The sequence below is a fragment of the Hypanus sabinus genome, chromosome 10 (genome assembly GCF_030144855.1).
Source record: "Hypanus sabinus isolate sHypSab1 chromosome 10, sHypSab1.hap1, whole genome shotgun sequence".
Taxonomy (NCBI): Eukaryota; Metazoa; Chordata; class Chondrichthyes; order Myliobatiformes; family Dasyatidae; genus Hypanus; species Hypanus sabinus.
This window is the reverse complement of record NC_082715.1, coordinates 127,938,102-127,959,460: the sequence shown is the minus strand read 5'-3', so window position 1 is coordinate 127,959,460 and position 21,359 is coordinate 127,938,102. Positions and strand designations below refer to the sequence as shown.

At 37.4% G+C, this 21,359-nt stretch overlaps 1 protein-coding gene across 1 annotated transcript in view; it reads right to left on the bottom strand.

The window, feature by feature from the left end:
• Positions 1-268: 268 nt before the first annotated feature.
• Positions 269-21,359, bottom strand: part of thumpd2 (THUMP domain containing 2) — a 38,937-nt gene continuing 17,846 nt past the window's right edge. The window contains exons 3-10 of the mRNA XM_059982915.1: positions 20,053-20,459; positions 11,925-12,002; positions 8,313-8,365; positions 8,009-8,096; positions 5,524-5,595; positions 4,132-4,246; positions 3,164-3,284; positions 269-1,363 (exon numbers count right to left, since the gene is read on the bottom strand). Coding sequence (XP_059838898.1) covers positions 1,048-1,363; positions 3,164-3,284; positions 4,132-4,246; positions 5,524-5,595; positions 8,009-8,096; positions 8,313-8,365; positions 11,925-12,002; positions 20,053-20,459 — 1,250 coding nt within the window. The 3' untranslated portion in view covers positions 269-1,047. The remainder of the gene's footprint in view (positions 1,364-3,163; positions 3,285-4,131; positions 4,247-5,523; positions 5,596-8,008; positions 8,097-8,312; positions 8,366-11,924; positions 12,003-20,052; positions 20,460-21,359) is intronic.

The following is a 21,359-nucleotide window of genomic DNA, read 5'->3' as shown; positions in this document are numbered from 1 at the left end:
CAAAATGTCGACTGTTCATTCCCCTCATAGATGCTGCCTTATTTGCCCAGTTCCTCCAGCATCTTATGTGTGTTGTACATTAATATGACTGTCTCCCTGATGTCAAGGCTGCAGGATATGCTGCTTTCAATGCAAAGATATTACAGGACACCATTACTATATTTTTCCCTCAATGTGAAATCCTAATTTACAAATCATCAACAAGAACCTGTTTGGATGCTGTTACACCAGACAAAACCTAGTGCCTTTGTAATAAAAGAACAAATAATAATGCTATAAAATACTCTCCTTTATTCTTAAAATACTAAGTGCTAAAAATAAAGTGCATTAAAATTGTACAAATGTCTGACATAATGAAAACATACCATATAATTGTGATAATATGTCCTGCTGTTCATAAACAGAGGGAATCATTTATTTCAGGAAGAATAAGTTGATTCAATGTTTTCTCTTCATTCACAAAGAAATCTGCAGTGTTCAATGCAATTCTTATATTCTGTCCTCTTGCCATCAATATACTATCAAATATGTAATCCTTTAGACTGCCAGCAGTTCAAGGAACATTTACTCATAGAGCTCTAAAATTTCAGAGTCTGCATTAAGATATTGTAACAGTATCAGAGAAAACTAAAAATTATAAAAAATTATTTAGATTCAATCTGTTTGAATAGCATTTTCTCACCCCATAACCCCACTTTGTAACTGCAACTCTGTTGCTCAAGGAGTACAATATTGGGACTGTTGACTGAACAGGCCTGTGAATGGCTGAACTTTCACTGATGGTTTTAAATCACAGTCACCAGATAAAATTGGCAGATCCAACTGAGATTAAAATCATAGGAGCATGCCACATGTTACCTTCCATTTCACCTTGTACCATAAACAATCTTAAGAGGTTAAAGTTAGGATATTACTTGAGGTCATATTCCCTACCAACTTCCCTACCAAGAAATTACTAATTTTATCTTTCTGATAACTTTTTCTGCTCACTTTGGATCCTTGCGTTGTGCTTAACAAATTGAATATATTCTATGCCATTCTTTTCACTCATGTTACAGCGATTTTCTTGTACTTGTGTATAGCGGCTTCTGTAACACCAAGACTGACTGGGAAGATACCCTTTAGTATCAGAGAGGCCAAAACTTCCATTTTAACTTCAGAGTGCTCATTTTCAGCTGCTGCTAAGTCCTTCACATTTTCAATTGCTTCTGGACATTGCTTTGTTGGTAAAGGATTTCCATCCTCCTGGACAGCATATTTTCCTTCATTAGTCTGGTGACTCTTTGGTTTCTGCCATTGCTGTATATCCAGTGAGAGTTCTTGGCTAAGTAGTAGCACAAGCGTCCCATTTGCACGTAGCACCCTATTAAAAAACACGACTAAAAGGTATTAGAGAATTGACTATAATCATTGAAAATTTTAGAAGACTCAGAACAAGGAAACAGAATTGAGGGTTATTGTTGGGAGTACGGTACTATAATGGCTATATTACCGAACCAGGGTTCACAGAGGTCTGCACCTATGATTTACAAATAAGTTCAAATCCCACCATGACACCTGGCAAATTAAAGTAACTAAATTACTCTAATTAAAATAAAAGCTAGTATCAGAAACGGTGACTGTGAGAGTACCTGAATGTCAGAAAATCCATTTGATTTACTAACGTCCTTCAGGCAAAGAAATTTGCAAAAATTTCCACATTTCTTTACGACGAAAAGGAGGCTATTTCAGCCTAACAAGTCCACATTAGATTATAGAAAACTCCCATTTCCTTCCCTGTAATCTATTCTATACCACCTCCCCTACCTATATTCTAATAACCTGCAGATTCTACCACTCACTCTGAAATTGGGGTAATTTACAGTGGTGAATTAACCTACTAACCTGCATGATTTTGGGAGATGGAAACAAACCAACCACACAGGCAGCACATGCTGAACCTGGGTTGGTGAAGCCGTGAGACAGCAGCTCTACCAAATACACTACTGTACCATGATTTACATTTGCCTCCATAAGTACCAACGTAATTGATCTTAACTGCCCTAGCAAATTACATTGTGCGAAGACTACAAACCGCAGCTTTAACAATGACATCCACACCTTGTGAATGGATGTAAAACGGCAGACCAGTCTCTATCACCAATTCCCATGAACACGTTTCCTTGCTGCTAGTTGCATCCAAGTTATTAATAGCAGCACCTCCACTAACATTCAGAGTTCTGATAGGAGAGAATAATTTGTATGGCGAACACAGCTCTTTGGACGCTTGCCAATTCTTTGAAGTACCAATATTTTGGGTGAAAAGCATACAAGCTACAGGAGGCACTACACAAGCTCAGCAAGGTTATTCTGACAGCCCCTCCATCACTTGCGACCTTTTACCACCACAACATCACAAGGTAATTATAAGCAAGTTCCCCAGTGAATCACATCTACCCTGCAGCACCTTCACAAGTATTACAGATGGTAAAAGAGGACTAATTCACCAAGGTGTCAGTAATAAGAAAATGGCAGAAAAGTGCATTTAAACAACTAAGTCTGCAGCCAAATAATAATAAAAGGCTGAGTCTATGTGCTAGCATGTTATTCATTTTTGTTTATAACTTATAATGTCCCAAATCTAAATTAGTTACAGATCAGGATTTATATGCTGCAGATGAGACAGATTTTATGTTGTACATGAAATTGTTCACCTTTTTAAATGAAATAAGTTTTCCAAAAATTCAGGTTGCACATTATCATTTATTTCAATTCTATGCAATAGTGCCATATCAGCACTAAGGCAAAGACAGCATTACCAGGGGACAAAGACTAGCTTGAATGCTTCCATCAAAATAAAAAGTACAGACTTAAAAGGTTCCGAATTGGTAGGAACTTTCATTCTACAATGCCTCAGGGTTAGGTATGACCACAAACAGAGACCCTAATAAATGTTTTGCAAACAATGGAAGAAAGGTTATAGGGAGAGAAACTAATTTGAATTCCCAGCAAACAAAATAAGGCAAAATAAGTACTCGAGGAAATAGCTGATAGCTTTGAAGATATCCCTTAAATGAGATAAAATATGAAGTAGATTGTTTATACATCTGGAAGACTGAAGAATTTATTTCCTTCCTAGCCATATCAAATTTCCAACTTTTGAACAGTTGAAGAAATAACATACCTCACCATCTCCTTGAGGATACAGGGCATCATTGCTTTTGTGTCCTGAGTAATTTTAAATTTTTTCCCAAATGGAATATCACAGACGACCACATCAATACTTTCCGTAAGTAAAGGTAATTCTGCAACACATAGATCAATAATCAGAGTTATAAATTTTAAGCATTACAAATACAAATAAATCATTTTGTAATCCACCAAAAATGTATAAAGTAATTAATTGTTTTTCTATATATTACTAATACTTTTTAACGCCCTTTAAAAAACTGATACAAAACATGAAAATCAACTTTGTATTCTGCCTTCATTAATTTTGAACAAGATTTCTTTAAGCAATGAAAGGTTGAGTATTATTAACTGTCCCTATGAAAGGGAAAATATTTTGAGATGCAACTACGAGATCATATATAATTTAAGCTACCTTACACAGGCAAGATCATTGAAGTTATTTATCACATCTGAGCTGACACCAAATGTACATTTAATAATGCTCTTAAGGCTGTGACTTATAATTATAAATTACTGTTGTGGATTTATTATATATTGTTTTATTTCACAGTGGCAATTACCACCATATGATAAGGTTGTAAATATATTAGTTCCATGGAATTTTTCCAAAAACAATTCCCTCTCTCACTATATAATATTTAAAAATTTGAGGAAAATCAAAGGTACTTCCACATATTTAATCCTCAATGAAATTTAAATCAACCCTCGGTCAGGTTGCACTAGAAATAAGAGCAAGATAACTGCATCTAAAAAAACAGGAAGCAGCAACCATCTATCCATCCATCTTAGAATAGAATTTAAGACTACTTAAGAGATTTCCACAGATACAATTTGATCAAATGTTGCATAAAATATTTCTTTTACTAACCATTCACATTCATTAATGTGATGGATAATAACAAATTTCCTCTTGCAAAGATAAGCGGAATGGCTGCTTTGATTCTTAGAACTCCTTATTACCTGTGACAGAAGATCTTGTTAAGTCAATGTTGCTCTCCAGCTTTGCAAAACACACATTAACAGATGCCATCTGCAGTTGTATGGCTGTATTGTCTATTCCATGATAATATGCGTTCTGAGGGAAACAAGAAAAAGATGTGGTAGCTACCCTGAGAGAATAAAAAAGCTAATTTGATAAGCAGATTGGAGTTACACTGAGATTACTAAGAAGATAAAAACATTCCCTTTAGGTTGGGGCTGCATGATATAGTGTAGTCCTTAGCACAATGTTTTACAGTACCAGTGACCACGGTTCAATTCCTGCCACTGCCTGTAAGGAGTCTGTACGTTCTCCCCATGACTGCGCTTCCTCCCACAGTCCAAAGACGTACTGATTGGTAGGTTAGACGGTCATTGTAAACTGTCAACTAATTAGGCTAGGGTTAAATTGGGGGATTTTGGGTGGTGTGAAACAGAAATGTTACTTACAAGCTATCTACAAATGAATGGCTACAACTACATGCTCAATAATTTTTCCTCCAGATGGATAAACATCTGGTCGATAATCAGCACTTTGTTGTAATACATATCTTCAGGGGAGTGATTCCTGTTTGAGAGAGCTGTTCTGTGAAGAGGGATCGAGTATGATTGGGCTATGCACACTAGAGTCTTAAAGAATGAAAGAATATCTAATTACTGGATTTGCAAGGGAATGGCAGAGAAAATGTTATTTTCTTTGAATGGAAAATCTAGAACGGGCAGACATAAAACTTAGATTAAGGGGTTGCTGTCTGGAACTGAGATGAGGAAAAAACTTATCTACAGAACACAAAGAGCTGTGAATGCTCAGCTGTTAATGAGATTCAAGGCTGAAAATGGTGTAACTTCTGGAACTGATGGCTAGCAGATAATTAAGGTAGAAGATAAACCATGATTATAGTGACTGACAGAGAAGGGTACCTGTTGAGCAAAACAATATTTGCAGTTCGGCAATAGTTTGAGGATACACTATATAAAATCATGGCAGGATGTTAATGGATAAAAGACAAATAATTTGAATCACCACATACTTCTGGATTTAAAACACAATAGTGCAACTCTACAGAACTTTAACATTCTTTCAGCTGACACAAGAAAAATGAAGCAATCACTATGTGAAATGAGTACATCTGCTAATTTGTTTTGCATCTCTTGGAAATGATTTTTATCAGATTTTTAAATTTTTTGCAGTAGCTAAAAATTTAGGGCACAGCAGCTTTTAATAATTGCAAAACATTATTTAAAGGTGCACATGAATGTAATACTTGCAAAGCAATGTGATTTTTGATACTGTCAGAAGAATGTTAAATCTTGCCTTCTCTATTACAGAACTGTGTTGCAGTTTGTAAGCAAGCTGAGTGGAAAGTTACTTACAGGCCACTCTTTGGCAGCTTCCAGCAAAATGGTCCCTAACCCACACATTGGGTCAAGCACAAATGAGCCAACCTAGAAATAAACAAGTGAATTGTACATTCAATCACAGCACGGCTGTCTCTCAAATCTTAAATTGTAATGAGTAAAATCTGATCCAATAGTTCAGCAATTGCATGTTAGAAAAAACTGGCTATAATATTTCACTACTTCGGACATTGTGGATATTTAGTTAAGGAATCTGAAAACAAAAAAAGAAAAATCACCGAACATACCTGGGAATGGCATCCTTGTTTTCAACTTTTTAAAGTGTACTTACTATCTAGCATATAACAACTTTGGAAATTATTTCCTCTCCAAAGTCAAAACCAATTAGATCACAAAATGTCTAAACTCTTGCAAGGTTAACATCCAGCTCATACAATTACATATTTAGAATCAGAGTTGTACAGCACAGAGATGGGCCCTTGAGGCCAGCTTATCTATGCTGCCCATTTTGCCTATCTACACTAATCCCATTAGGCCTATATCTGTTTATTCATTCCTATACAAGTACCTGTCCAAATAACTTTGTACCCTTCTCTATCACTTTCTCTGGCAATTTGTTCTACATACTCACCAGCATATGCGTGGGAAGACTTGCCTCTTAGATCTCCTTTAAAATTTCCCCCTCTCACATTAAACCTATATCCTCTAGCTTTAGACTCTTCCTCTCCTCCCCCCCCACACCCAGGAAAAAGACCATCGACCCTATCTATGCACTTAAACCCCTATAACAGGGGTTCAAAGACCTCTTTTTAACAAATTTCACAACATATGCCGGTGATTCTGATTCTTAATGGCACAAAAAGATTGGGAACCCTAGCTCTATAAGGTCATACCTCAGCAACCTATTAGAAAGCCTGATGTAATCCGTAAAAGCTTCAGCCCATCTATCCATCACTCTCATGCCTTGTTGCTGACATTTTTCAACTCTTAGCTTAGCTATTCTACATGGATTAAAGCAAATTAACTTTGCACTAGTTCCTTCTATTACTTTCAAAATTTTAAAATTAATTCCTCAGAGATAATGTCAGAACACTGAGAGCATACAGAGTCAAATCTGTCTTAAAATCCACTTATATTTTAATTAAATCAAAACAGACTTTAAATAGCACCCAATAAATGATCATGAAACATAAAATTTTATAGATAGTACACTGACTCCAAAGATGACACTGCAGTACAGATGACAAGAGGAACAATTTTAAAGTTTTGATAAAGCAAAGTAAACTACCCAGGTTGATGATGGAGCTTAGTATTTTCACAATACTTAAGCAGAATATGGATGAGTGCTTGAATCACCAAAACACAGAAGTCTATAGACCATGTGCTGAAAACAGGAATTAACAGAGATGGTTGCCATGAATATGACAGGCTGCAAGTTCTATTTCCATGCTGTTTGACCCAAAACATGGGGATATAATAAACAGGGAAGGAGGTGGGATACAAATTAGCTTGAAGCGGTAAACAAGGAGGAAACATGGAGAAGCAAAATACTGTAAGTCACACAGAGAAAGGAATGCATGAACAAAAAGATTTGGGAGATTCACAAAGATTACACTTTAAAAAGAAATAGAGACTTAATAAAAACAAAAAAAAGCTATACTAAACTTGCATAAGACCCATTAGCAGGAGCATTTTTTCATTTTTGAACAGTTTATTTTAGAAGAGGAGTTTTGCTAGACTTGGTATTGCAATATGATCATTGATTAAATGCCAAGAAATGATTTTTATGTTCCTAGGAAGAGGAAGCTTACAAGATTTAAAATCGTACACAAAATGTTACATGTACCTAATGGGTTCTTTTTTTCCTCACCTTTTTCTTGCCTTAGTAGGGTTTTTTTCTCTTTTTTTTGTGTCACCATATTTTTCAATCCTTAATATTGTTTCATTTCTTTTTTGAGACATTGTAAGTGTTACTTACTTTGATGTACTCTTGTATTTTGGATGATAATAATAATAATAAAAAGATTTGAAAAGAAAATTCTACATGCATACATAGTTTGAATACAAATAAATAAGACTATTTGTGCTTGGTTCAGTAATCTGAAGACAGGCTGAAAGTTGAAAGAATGAGAGTGGAGGATTTGTCCTTTTACTGAATGTAGCAATACTTTATGATTTTGATTGTATTACATTTCAAAAAAAGTAGACGTAAATTCACAGTAATTTAGAAGAGGAATGACTTTATGCCAAATGAAAATACTGCATTGCTATGGTAAAAAAAAACAGGGAACAGAGACTAATTCAATTAATCTTTTGTATCACCCGTACAGAGAAAATGGACTGAATAGCCTCATTCTCTGTGATTCATGGTTCTATAATTTCATTTCGGTATTGGATTACCTATGTATATTTTTATTGTCATGGACCCTTTAAATTGCAATTGCTTTGTATGCCTATCATTCAACATATAAACAGAAATTCTAGTTACTGGATTACCTACCTGAATATCACCAAGAGAGGCCATGGCCCATGCCACTGTAGATCTCAGTCCTGCACTTTTAATATAATCCCTGCTGGCTAAAGGAAGTCTAGAAATACAGAGAATTATTTTGAACTGTGTGGGTAATTAGTGTGGAAAAAAGAAATAAATGCAAATACAAAATTATACTATTCTCCTATAATTTTCTTTAAAAGCTACTAAGATATATACTTTTGTATAAATGACATTTTATAAATTTGTATGCACATTAAATATTCCTGATCTTCAGAACAGTTTTAATTGATTAGTAGTAGAAAATGTCTACCTTAGAATAGGAATTCCAACCACACAATGATTGTCATTGAAATGAATGTAGATCTGCAAAAGGAAAATGAAATATAGCTTAGCTGATACAGTAATATGCTCAGCCTCATTTGGTTCTGAGAAGCCATAGCATGACAATCCTTTAAAACCCTGAACTAAAAATATCCTAACTCCAATTTATTATTCATGATGTTACACTTGGGATGGCCAGTGTGGGGTGGGGACAACCCGTATAGAAGGTCTTGACGATCCAGTGGAGTTAATGAAGCAGGTTATGAGGGCAGCAGGAGTTAAATGGATCAGTGCATAAAGTTATAATCTATGCTCATGTTAAATTAAAAATTTATACTGCCACTATTTTTACATTTCATCCAGTTGGGCTGTTGGAGTGATAAACACAAAAGATCAAAGCACTCATTAGGTATACACTTCTAATGGTCCGAGGTCAAGTGAGGTTAGAGAAATCAACTGGCTGAAGCAGGTTAAGTGGAGTGTTGTTTAGGAATTATGTGAAGCATACATGTTAAAGCAGAACCTTGGTTAGGCTTAGTTTCACATTTTGGACTAAACAGGCATGCAGATTTCACAAAGCTGTATTTGAAATCTTGATGTTCTCATAAGTAGTCTTGAGAACATAAGAAAAAGAAGCAGGGGAAGAGCATTTGGCACGTCCTGTCTGTTCTATACCTGCCTTTAATATCTCAGCCACTTTTCTGCACAAAGCCATTATCTCTTAAGTCCCTTAATATTGAAAAATATATTGATCTCTATCTTGAATATACTCTGCAAATGAAGCCACAACAATCTTTGAAAAGAGAATTCCAAAGAGTTATCATTCTCCAGATGAACAATTTTTTTCCTCAGTAATATACTGAATGGTTGAACCCTTATTTTGAGAATTGAGCCCCAGTTTTTGACAACACATTTGGAATGAAGAGATGGGAGGAGGAATGGAAGATTAGAGAGAGAGAAGAGTAATGAAATCACTGATGTTAACCTTCTCCCCCCCCCCCCCCACAGTCTATAAGAGATTCAATCATAAAAAGGATTTAGATTTGGACTACAGTGCATAGAAATAGAAAATCCTGTCACCAGCATCGAAGTTACCAGCACTATAAAACACAAAATGCTGACAATGACCAATTAAGGAAATAACTTTTCCATAAGATTGGAAATATCCAAGAGAGTTTGCTCCTAAAAGGTTAATCAATCTTGGTTCATCCCTTTCCACTTACATCCATGATAATTCACATATTCTCAAACTCAATAACTTTCAATTCCCTGTCATTGACCGCCTCATTTTCACAATGGATGCTACATCCACCAAAAGCAGAATTCCCCAACAGTCAAGCATTTTAATTCTTATCCCCATTCCTATTCTAACATATTAGTCCATGGCCTCCTCTTTTGCCATGATGAGGCCACTCTCAGGGTGGGGGAGTAACACCTCATTTCCCATCTGGGCAGCCTCCAACCTGATAGCATGAACATTAATTTCTCCTTCCAATATTTTTCCTCCCCCCTCCACTCTTTTTCTATTCACCATTCTTCTCTTCACCTACCCATCATCTCGCTCTGGTGCCCCTTTCTTCTATGATCCACTCTCCTCTCCTATCTGATTCTTTCTCTCCAACCCTTCTTTCCCACCTACCTGGCTTCACCTATCACCTTCTAGATAATCCTCCTTGCCTCCCTCCCCAACCTGTTTATTCTGATGTCTTCCTCCTTCCTTTCCAGTCCTGAAAAAAGGTCTTTGCCTTAAAATTCAACTGTTTATTCATTTCCATAGATGCTGCTTAACCTGATGAGTTCCTCCAGCATTTTGTGTGTGTTGCTCTGGGTCTCCAGCATCTGCAGAACCTCTTGTGTTTACGTTAATCAATCTTTGTTACACACAATGTACTTGGCTGTTCCCAGTACATTTCCACTCAGCTTCAACAGATTTCACTACTGGGCCATGAATCTGAATTTCTGCATTTTTATTCTGACAGGGGACTCCTTGCTGAGACATTGGGTATGAAAAACTAATTCATTTTTTGGCCATTATATGCTTCAACTCAGATGCATGAATTCAATAGTATTCTAAACTTGTTCAGCTAAAATTAAGATGGTAAATTATTAAAGCATACACTCTGCTTTTGGAGATAGTTTTTACTCTCCTCAATGTCTCAAATTTCAGAGTTACATGTAATAAAGATAGAAAATCTTAATTTATGTAGGAGATAGAGAGAGACAGTCATTGATCAGTTCTGATGAAAAGTCATCAACATAAAACATTAACTTTGTTCTTTCTCTATAGATGCTGCCTGACCAGATAAGTGTTTTCAACATTTTCTGATTTTGTTTGAGAGTCCATTAGAAGTTTTAATTTTACTTACTATTAACAGTTACAAGTCATCTTTTCAAAGTGATTTAATTTTTGCTCAAGCACTATAAACTCCAGGGCCAATAAATTTGAAATTGTCAAATCGTATTCTTTTGAGCAATCGTGGAAGATTCTAATTAGAAATCACAGATCCTTCCTAACTAATGATACTGTATTTCCCCACTAAGTGCAACAACTGTAGCAAAGCCATTGCTGTGACTCTTATTATAGTTTGGGGCATTCTGGAGTTTGGTGTTGAAATTTGGCACTGCCTGCAAGGAATTTGTATGTTCGCCCTGTGATCAAAGTAGGTTTCCTCCGGGTACTCCAGTTTCCTCCGCAGTCAAAAGACGTATGTTAGTAGGTAAATTGGCCACTGAAAATTGTCCTGGGATTAGACTAGGGATAAATAGGTGGGTTGTTGGACAGCATGGCTCATTGGGCTGGAAAGGCCTGTTTTCTGAATAAGATAAAAATAAACTAACAAACAAATACATTTTAAAACAGTTAAGACAGGAGCTGTTTTTATTGGAACAGAGTAGACTTACCTGAGCTATATAAAATTTTAAGAAGTCTAATAATAGAAAGGACCTATTATCCTTAGCAGAAAGGTTTAAAAGCCAAGGGGAATTGTTCTAAAATAATTAGTAGAAATATTAGAGGGAAGATTAGGGCATTTTTCCTTCAACTGTAGGGTGATGGCCCAGAGCTCAATGTTCAAAGGAATGGAAGAGACAGCAACCCTGATCGCATTTGAAAAGATGTATTTGGCTGCATAATTGAAGAGATGGAACCAGCAGGGTTTTTGACTTTTTGCTGGAAAGTAATATTAGGCTAGTAGTTCCTTTTCAAACAGCACAGAAAAGGTGTTCTGAATCATTTCCTTTTGTGTCATTAACATACAATGACTCTTTATGAAATTCCAATGTTTTCTCAAATTATTATATTTTCCACTCCATGAAATCTACTGTGGTATTTTTACTGTGATTTAACCTAGAGACCATATGCAAAACAGCTAATATGTTTACTTTCAGCAGGATTCTTCAAACTCAAATAGGAGGCTCTTTGTTGCTATAATAAACACTTTCAATTACATCATTATAATTGTTCCTAAATAGTCAGAATAGTTCAAATAATGAAAAAGAGGGTTATACAAAAAAAGTAAAAGTAGATGTGACACTTCTGCATAAAGTTTTCTTTGAGGTCTAAACTTTGCACATCTTAGCCAATATCACATGTCCACCAAACCTCCAGCATGGGGTTCCTCAATTCAGCTTTCCAACCAAATTCTCTGCTGAGTGCAATCCCAATTGCTCTTCCTAGCTCCTGTGGAAAAAAAACCAATTGATTTCTGAGTAATTAATACATTTCCCAATTTCCAAAGAGACAAAATTTTTAGCTACTGTAAACCTCACTTTCTACCATTATGAAAATGTATTAAACCATGAGGTCTTGAGTGAATGAAGATAACTTCATAGATACTTTTATATGGGAGATTTAATAACTTGGATGAAATCCACATTGTGGTAACTTCATGGATTCTTAAGTATTGGAATATTTTCTTAAATGTCCTTTCAGTTTTTCAGTTCCAAATGATCCTGTTTAAAGATATACTCTATTGAGCTTCACCATGTTTGCTCAAACGTGATACAAAATTCACAACAATATAGTTGACCCTTAATTGCATACTGAAATAGCTGGGTAAGTCACTCAGTGGCAATAAAAACTGCTATTTCAAATACATTTTACTAACGCCTGAGATGAGAACTAAACAGAGAGACTAGCCATGCAACAGCCACATCAAGCCTGTCTAAACAAGCAGAAACATACAAGCACAGCAGAATCTGAATTCAGCTATGCACCTAAACTTGTTCCTGACAGCAATGTTCCCAAACCTGGCTATGCACTTGGACTACACAATCTGGACTGTGCCAGACAGTCCAGACCACACACCCAATATGTACTCCAGACTTCTAATGAATCACATGCTGAACTGCTGAGATTTCCAAATAATCAGGTAGCAACAGATCTAATAGATACAGTGGCACATTGATAAACAGGTCACAGCACAGGCAATCCTCAACATTGATTAATTCCACAAAGCCCTGAGGCTACAAGGTCAGAAATGAACAATTCAGCTTCTGTCACCACCACCCATCAGCCCCCAAATCAATTTTCCATTTTGAACAAAGGAGGTTCAAGGACAATATCAAGACCCACCTGAGAAAGTGCCATAACAACCTAAATGAATGGGAGAAATTAGCACAGGATAGGATAAGCTAGAGAAAGACAGTCTATGAGGGCACTGCACAGCTCAAAGAATACCTCCACCGTGCCGTGGAGACTAAGCGGCTTCAACTTATGGAGAGACTAAGAAAGGCCCCAACCAGCTACATCCATCACCACTTCAATGACCTACATCTGCCAACAGTGCAAAAGGGCTTGTGGATCTTTATTCATCTCAAGACCCACAAGTGACCAGATCAACTATCAGGTGAAGAATCATACTCGACTTCAAATGATTGCTGATGATGATGATGAAGACGACACCATTTTGAACACAACTTGAAGAGAGTGGTAAGGCACTGAGTTCACACATTTGTGCAGGATCACTGATATCAGAAAGGTATAAGGTTGTAAGAAAAACAACATGAAGGCAAAATTACCTGCAAATCAACTATTGCAATATAACTCTTTGTTCATGAAACTAACAGGAGATCTAACCATTGCAGTGTGGTTGAAAACACAATCTTCAAAATCAAAGTCAAGTTTATTTTTAAATGCACAAGAATATGTATGCACAGTTACAATGAAAATTTTACATGGAGCAGCTCACAGACCCACAGCATTATTTAAACAGCATTCGCAAGGTAATATAAATTAGAACAAAAAAGATCAATTTCAGTGCAAATTGGTCAAAGTAGTCACGGTGTTGCTAAGCTGTAGTTATTCGAGTTTTGCCCGTTGTTACAAGAACTGAATGGTTGAACTGAAGTAATTGTTCTTAAACCTAGTAGTGCGAGACTTCAGGCTTCTGTACCTCCTGCCTAATGGTAGCTGCAAAACAAAGATGGCATGGCTGGGATAATGGAGATTTTAGATGACATATATTGCGTGCTTGAGGTAGCACCACCTGTAGATACTACCAATGGCAAGGAGGGATGTGCCCATTAGGTATCTTAACAATAAAGATTTCCTCTATCTGGTTGTGAGGCACTACCACTCTTTTAAAAACATTGCCCTAGAAGACCAGTCATCTGTGGCTGAGCATCATCAACATCGGCAGCAGATATTTATTCCACCACAATGTTACCACTTGGACAACTATTCTACCAGAAGACCAACCTTTCTTCAATTAGTTATTGAAGAACATTTCTAGCACCAGCTATGCTCAAAAAATAAAATGGCAACAAAGTAGCAGCTCTGCAGACCAAAATAACAGTTAAACAATCTCACAATCAGATCAGATCAGATTAAGTTGGTAGTCCTGCTGCAACCAGACACGACAATGAAATGGCTAACCGCAAGAGGAGGTTCTGAGAACATTGCTACCCTCAACAACAGTGAAGACAAGCAATTAAGTGCAATAGAAAAGGCTTGTATGTTTATAGCAGCTTTGTTTTTTCTGGAAGTTACTCTTTATCTTATTTGACACAGTCCACATAATATTATGAAAATGAGGTTTTATTACTTCACCACTTTTATACTTGACACCCAATTGATGAAGACCATACGATATAGAGTAAAATTAGGCCACTTAGTCCAACGAATCTTAGCCGTTCCACCATGGCTGATTCATTTTCCCTCTCAGCCCCAGTCTCCTGCCTTTTCCCAGTATTCCTTCATGCCCTGACTGATCAAGAATCTATCAACCTCTACCTTAAATATACCCATTGACTTGGCCTCCATGGCCATGAATTCCACAGATTCACCACTCTCTGGCTAAAGAAGTTCCTCATCTCTGTTCTGAAAGGATGCCCCTCTATTCTAAGGCTGTCCCCTCAGGTCTTAGACTCTTGAACCATAGGAAACATCCTCTCCACATCCACTCTACCAATGCCTTTCAATATCTGATAGTTTCAATGAAGTCACCTCTCATTCTTCTGAATACCAGTGAGTAGAGGCCCAGAGCTATCCAATGTTCCTCATATGACAAGCCTTTCAATCCCTGAGTTATTTCTGTGATCCTCCTTTGAACTCCCTTCAATGTCAGCACATCTTTTCTTAGATAAAGGCCCAAAACTGCTCACAATACTCAAGTGAGGCTTCATCATTGCATTATAAAGCCTCAACATTAGCCTTGCTTTTATATTCTAGTCCTCTCAAAATGAATGCTAACATTGCATTTGCTTTCCTCATCACTGATTCAACCTGCAAATGAACCTCTAGGGAGTGCTGCACGTAGTTCCTTTGCACCTCAAATTTCTAAATTTCTTCTCCATTTAAAAACAGTCTATGCTTTTATTTCTTCTACCAAAGTACATGGCCATTCATTTCCCGACACTGAATTCCATTTGCCACATCTTTGCCCATTCTCCTAATCTGTCAGTCCTTCTGTAGTCTTTCTACTTCCTCAAATCTACCCGTTGCTCCACCTACCTTTGCATAGTCTGCAAACTTGGCCACAAAGTCATCAATTCCATCATTCAACACTAACATGTAACGTAAAAAGCAGTTCCAACACAGACCCCTGTGGAATACCACTAGTCACTGGAAGCCAGTTGGAAAAGGCTCTATTTATTCCCATTCTTTGCCTCCTGCCAAGGAGCCAAAGCTCTATCCATGCTAGTATCTTCCCTGTAATAAGATAGGCTTTTAACTTAAGCAGTCTCGTGTGTGTCACCTTGTTAAAAGCCTTCTGAAAATCCAAGTACACAGTATCTAGCAATTCTCCTTTGTCTGTTATTTCTTCAAAGAATTCCAACAGATTTGTCAGATAAGATTTCACTTCAGGGACTATGCTGACTTAGTCTGTTTTATTATGTGCCTCCAAGTACCCCAAAACCACTTCTTTAACAAATGACTCCAGCATCTTCCCAGCCATTTCCTTTCTTCCACCTCTCTCCCTTCTTGGAAGAGTGGAGTGACACCTGTCATTTTCCATTCCTCCAGAAACATGCCAGAATCAATTGATTCTTGAAAAATCATTACTAGTGCCTCCACAATCTCTTCAGCTACCTCTTTCAGAACCCTGGGGTGTATACCATCTGGTCCAGGTGAATCATCTACTTTCAGAACTTTCAGTTTCCAAGAACATTATGGATTGAACATAATGGCAACTTCACATACTTCTGCCCCCTGACACTCTTGAACTTCCAGCATACTGCTGAAGCTTCCCCACAGTGAAAACTGATGCAAAATACTTATTCAGTTCAACTGCCATTTCCTTGTCCCCCATTACTACCTCTCTAGCATCATTTTTCAACTGTCTGATATCTACTCTCACCTCAGGTACGAGAGTACGTTTTTCTCAGGTACGTTTGTGTACCTGAAGAGACTTTTGGTATCCTCTTTAATACTGGCTAGCTTACCTTCGTATTCCATTTTTTCCTTCTTTATGACTTTTTTAGTTGCCTAAAAAGGTTTTTAAAAGCTTTCTAATCCCCTAACTGCACTGATCTTTGCTTTATTATACGCCCTGTATTTGGCTTTTATGTTGGTTTTAATTTTTCTTGTCAGCCACAGCTGTGTCATCCTGCTTTTCGAAAACGTCTTCCTCTTTGGGATCTTCTTCCTCTCTGGCCCAAGATGGCGCCGTATACGGCAGCTGTGTTGTGTACTCCAAATTAGCATTGTAATTTTCTGCTTTCTCTCTACTTCTTTCTGCACTTCTCTTACAAGGAACTGAAAGTCACATCAGGTACGATCAATTGACTCTTTTAAACATCGGAAAGATGGCATTCAATCATAATGTGTCGCCTTTTTACCACTGGGAACCCCTGCTCACACGAACCACAGGAGGTCCATTCGTCACACCAACATTACTGAGGAAGCATCGCTGGAAGCGGAGAAGAAGAGCTGGCATCTTGGTTAGGTTAAGATGGCGCACAAATCAACCGCCGCTCCCTAGCAAACACTTGGCCAAAGTACAGTCCCTGGACAACAAGCTGTGTGAGCTGTGAGCCAGAATATCCTACCAAAGGGAAACAAAGCACTGTGACATCTTACACTTTACCGAAACCTGGTTGTCAGAAGAAATCCCAGACCAATCCATTGAACCCATCAGGTTCTCTGTGTTCCAAGCGGACAGGTCTAAAGACCTCGCTAGGAAAAGTAAAGGTGGGGGAGTATGTTTCATGCTGAACAATGCTTGGTGCAATCCAGATAGCGCACACACCCTCAAATCCTTTTGCTCCCCGGATCTGGAGTACCTTATGCTGCTATGTCGACCCTTCTGGTTGCCTAGAGAATTCACATCTGTTATTATTACAGCTATGTACATCCCGCCATAGGCCAATACCAATCTGGCTCTCAATTAACTTTGCGAAATTATCAATATCCATGAAACCACACACCCAGAGGCTGCTTTCATCATCGCTGGAGACTTTAACCACAGTTTACCTGAAGTTCTGCTAACATATCAAGGTGAGCACACGGGAAGGAAGCATACTCAACCACTGCTACTCTCCCTTCTGCAATGCCCACAAAGCACTTCTCTGCCCTCTGGGTGGAAAGTCTGACCATTTCTCCATCTTGCTCCTATCCACCTACAAGCAGAAATTGAAGCAGGAGGTGGCCAAAATGAAAATTATCCACTGCTGGTCCAACCGATCAGACTCAATGTTACAAGATTGCTTTGATAGCAGCAACTGGGAGGTATTTCGAGCTGAGAGCATCTCCGAATACACAGAGGTGGTCACAACTTCATTCGCAAGTGCACTGAAGACAATGTTTCCCAAAAATCAGTCCGGGTCTATCCAAACCAGAAGCCTTGGATAAATAGTTCAGTGCGTGTTGCTTTCTGTGCAAAGGATAAAGCCTTTGCCTCTGGAGACCAACAGGAGCTCAAGGGATGCCACTATTACTTATGTAGAGCAAGGTGGCCAAACAGCAACACGGACAAATTTCAGTCAGAACTCTGCGACAATGACATGCAGCGTATAGCAAGGACTGCACACCATCACGGACTTCCAACAGGAAACACAGCAGTACAGCCAACATTGCCACCTTGCTCCCAGATGAGCTAAATGTTTTTTTTTTAAACACTCAATTCAAGACTGATAGCACTGAACCCCCGAGGAGAGCCGTCGATGAGACCTGCACCGTGGTCATTTCCGAGGCTGAGGTACGTAGAACATTCCAATGTGTCAACAGCCACAGAGCAATGGTACCAGATGGCATCCCAGGGCGTGAACTCAAAGTGTGTGCTGAACAGCTGGCTGGTGTGTTTACGGACATCTTTATTCTTTTCGCCCTCCCAGTGTTAGTGCCCCTGTTTCAAATGGTCCATCATTGTCCCTGTACCTAAGAAAACCAAGGTAGCATGCCTGAACACTTGGGGCCCTGTCACACTCACCTCAATTATAAGCAAATGCTTTGAGAGTCTAGTTGAAGACTACATCTGCAACATGTTACCACCCACACTGGACCCACTGCAATTTGCCTACTGATAGGACCAGTCTACCTCTGACACCATAGTCACAGCTGGAGAAGGGGGACGCATACATTAGAATTCTGTTCCTGGACTATATTTCAACATTCAAAACCGTAAGTTCCTTCAGACTTGACAGGAAGCTCAGAGATCTAGACCTGCACCCTACCTTGTGCAGATCATCCTTGACTTCCTATCCAATTGACAACAGGTGGTAAGGATACAATGATCTTTGTTAAGATCCCAGCAATTTCCTCTCTCAATAACTTGGGATAGATCCCACCAGGCCCTGAGGACCTATGACCTTAATGTTCTTCTAGAGACCTAACATTTCCTCCTTACTTCTGCAGCAGTTCAAGATGGCAGTTCTCTAGTACCACGTCAAGGAAAAGCAAGGTTGGGTAATAAAAACTGAACTTACCAGTGACATCCCTATCCTATGTATGAATAAAACCAAACAAATACAGAGCATCCAAAATATTATTTATTCAATGAAAAATATAGTTTGATTGAAATTTGCAGAGATTTATTTTACATATCACATGACATTTGATAATTCAATGAGGAGATTATAGTATTATAATCTGTGGACAATGTTCATGAATCGTTTCAAAATATAAAACTATAATTTTTATAGTGTCTTCAATGTAATTAAATCACTCATTCGCAATCTATACATTGAGGTTTTTTTTGGAAAACTACCAGAAAATGATGTAAACTGAATTTAAAATTAGTGGTGATGGAATGATGGATTTTTTTCCAGTATTTCCAGTAAACTGCTTTTGTTTATGTTCTCTGATTAGAGACCAAAAACAATTCTATACTATGGTGACAAGTAGATATCTTGCTTTCAGGTTACACTGTATTATTTTACAGAATTTCAAAGAAGATTGATATTCTGTCAATAACTAATTTCTTGAACTCATTAGTCTACCAACAAGCTCCACACAGTGGGTTTACTTATACTCCAATGCCACTGTGTCTAAAGTACCATTATCAGCAAGGTCAAATGATATAATGGAAGAATGATGTATGAGTGAATCTACTAACTTCAAATGGTACAGTGGATGATTTACTCACCCAATCAAATCATTCATACCTGAAATGGTATCTTATATTAGCAAGCTATCTGAAATGGCCATTGGGAATCACTGAATACCATGCTGATCATCAAGCTATCCATCTATTAGAATGATTTCTATGGGGCTATGATTTATTTTTAATGTTTAATTATGCTCATGAATAACAGCTCTTCCATTAATAGCTCTAATTGTGCTTTTAATGATATGCTTTTGCGATCAACATCAAGCACTGAAAGTGAATAGAGGCAACTCCCCCAACAATCAGATAACTGGCTTACTGTTGTTCACTTTTAAGACAAACAGTGCATAACTGGGTGAGGTGTTGAGTGCCACTCCTATCCGTAGATCAGTAAAAAGTCAACAACTTCGAGAGAAAAGGTAAAGAAAGCAAAAATAAATGAATATAAAATACCACACCTGCTTACGTTACACCATTATTCAGTTTGGAATTGTTTTGTTATTTAAGAAATTAACACCAGTACGAGCAGAAAAATCCTAATGTCATCACATGAACTTATTCAGATACAAGCAGATATTTGACATAGTAAAGGATTTAAAAATTACATTGCTACCCAAGTTACAAACCTACCTCAGTTTGAAAACCAGCAATATGCACAGCATTTCTCTTTGAATCTTTGCTTAAAAAATACCAATTTCAGAGTGTCTTAAATACAGAACTAGCATTAAAAAAAATAGAATTTACCTGTGACATAAATTTTTTAGCAATCTTCCCACTACAGCGACATGATACTCTGAAAGGCATGCAGGATACAGCACTTTCACTCTTGGGATTATGCAGCTTTGCTGGTGAAGATGGTGGCTGTACCACATTATTTGGTGTGCTTCTTTGATTTACTGAACAATGATCATGGTGTCCTGTTAGACTTACATCAACAGCAGTGGTATGAGGTATAGCCAGTTCTAATTTTGGTTTTTTTCTTCTTTGGCTGTCATTCTGTTGTGTTGACTGTTCACTCCCAGTTTCTGTAACTTCCAAAGTACATTCATGCTCTTTACCGATATTCCAAAGACACTTCCATTTGGAAACAACATCCAGCCATTTATTCGGTTCTCCAATCACATACTTCTGAATTGTATGAATTCCCTTACCTAGGAATTCAAAGAAAATTCTTGTTCACTTTTTTTCTTGTGGAGTATACAGCCAAACTGAAATGTAGCAAGTTATAAATCCAATATAAACGTTACTGAAATAACCAAGACTGGTGAAACACAAATTCCTCAACTTGCAAGTTTAAAGAAATGCTGTGAAAATACTATGTCATCATATGCCTTAATACCTTTAATTCACTTAGATTTAAGTAACCCTCACCTATATACATTTAAAAGATAGCATTGTTTTCTATGTGTTGATGCTAGAAACTACCAGAAACTCCATTTACCAAACCCTACAGAGCACGCTACCATTTATTTCACTCAGGTTACTAATGAATTTCAGGAAAAGTCACTTATCTTAGAAAACTACAACAGGGAATATTTTTGCCAGAGTAGCTATTAATCTAATTCTGCCTTCACTTAATGATATCCAAAGGTCACCAGATAACAATCAAAAAGCATGAATAATTACTCTCTCCTGTTGATTCAGATCATGATTAGCTAATTCAGCAACCATTAGTGATCAATTTGCAGCCAAATCCATATGGTCCAGCCAACTGATCTAGATCAATGAAACATATCAACTTGAAAAGTAAATCCGTTTTCCAACTTGACAATTGTTAAATTAAAATTGAATATTCCTGAACTCTTTTGATTTTGTGTTTTATATTCTGCCTTTTTCTCTTTTTTTTATTGCTGTTTGGACAATTTTTTTTGGGATTGCACAGGGGTTGATGTTGTTTCCATGGTTTTCTTTGTTGCGTGGCTGTCTGTGAGGAAGATGAATTTCAAAGTTGTACACTACATGCGTACTTGAATAATAAATTTACTTGGAATTTTAAAAGACACATCATGGCATTTCATGAAATGTTTTCATATGTTTCAGGATGTTGGTGT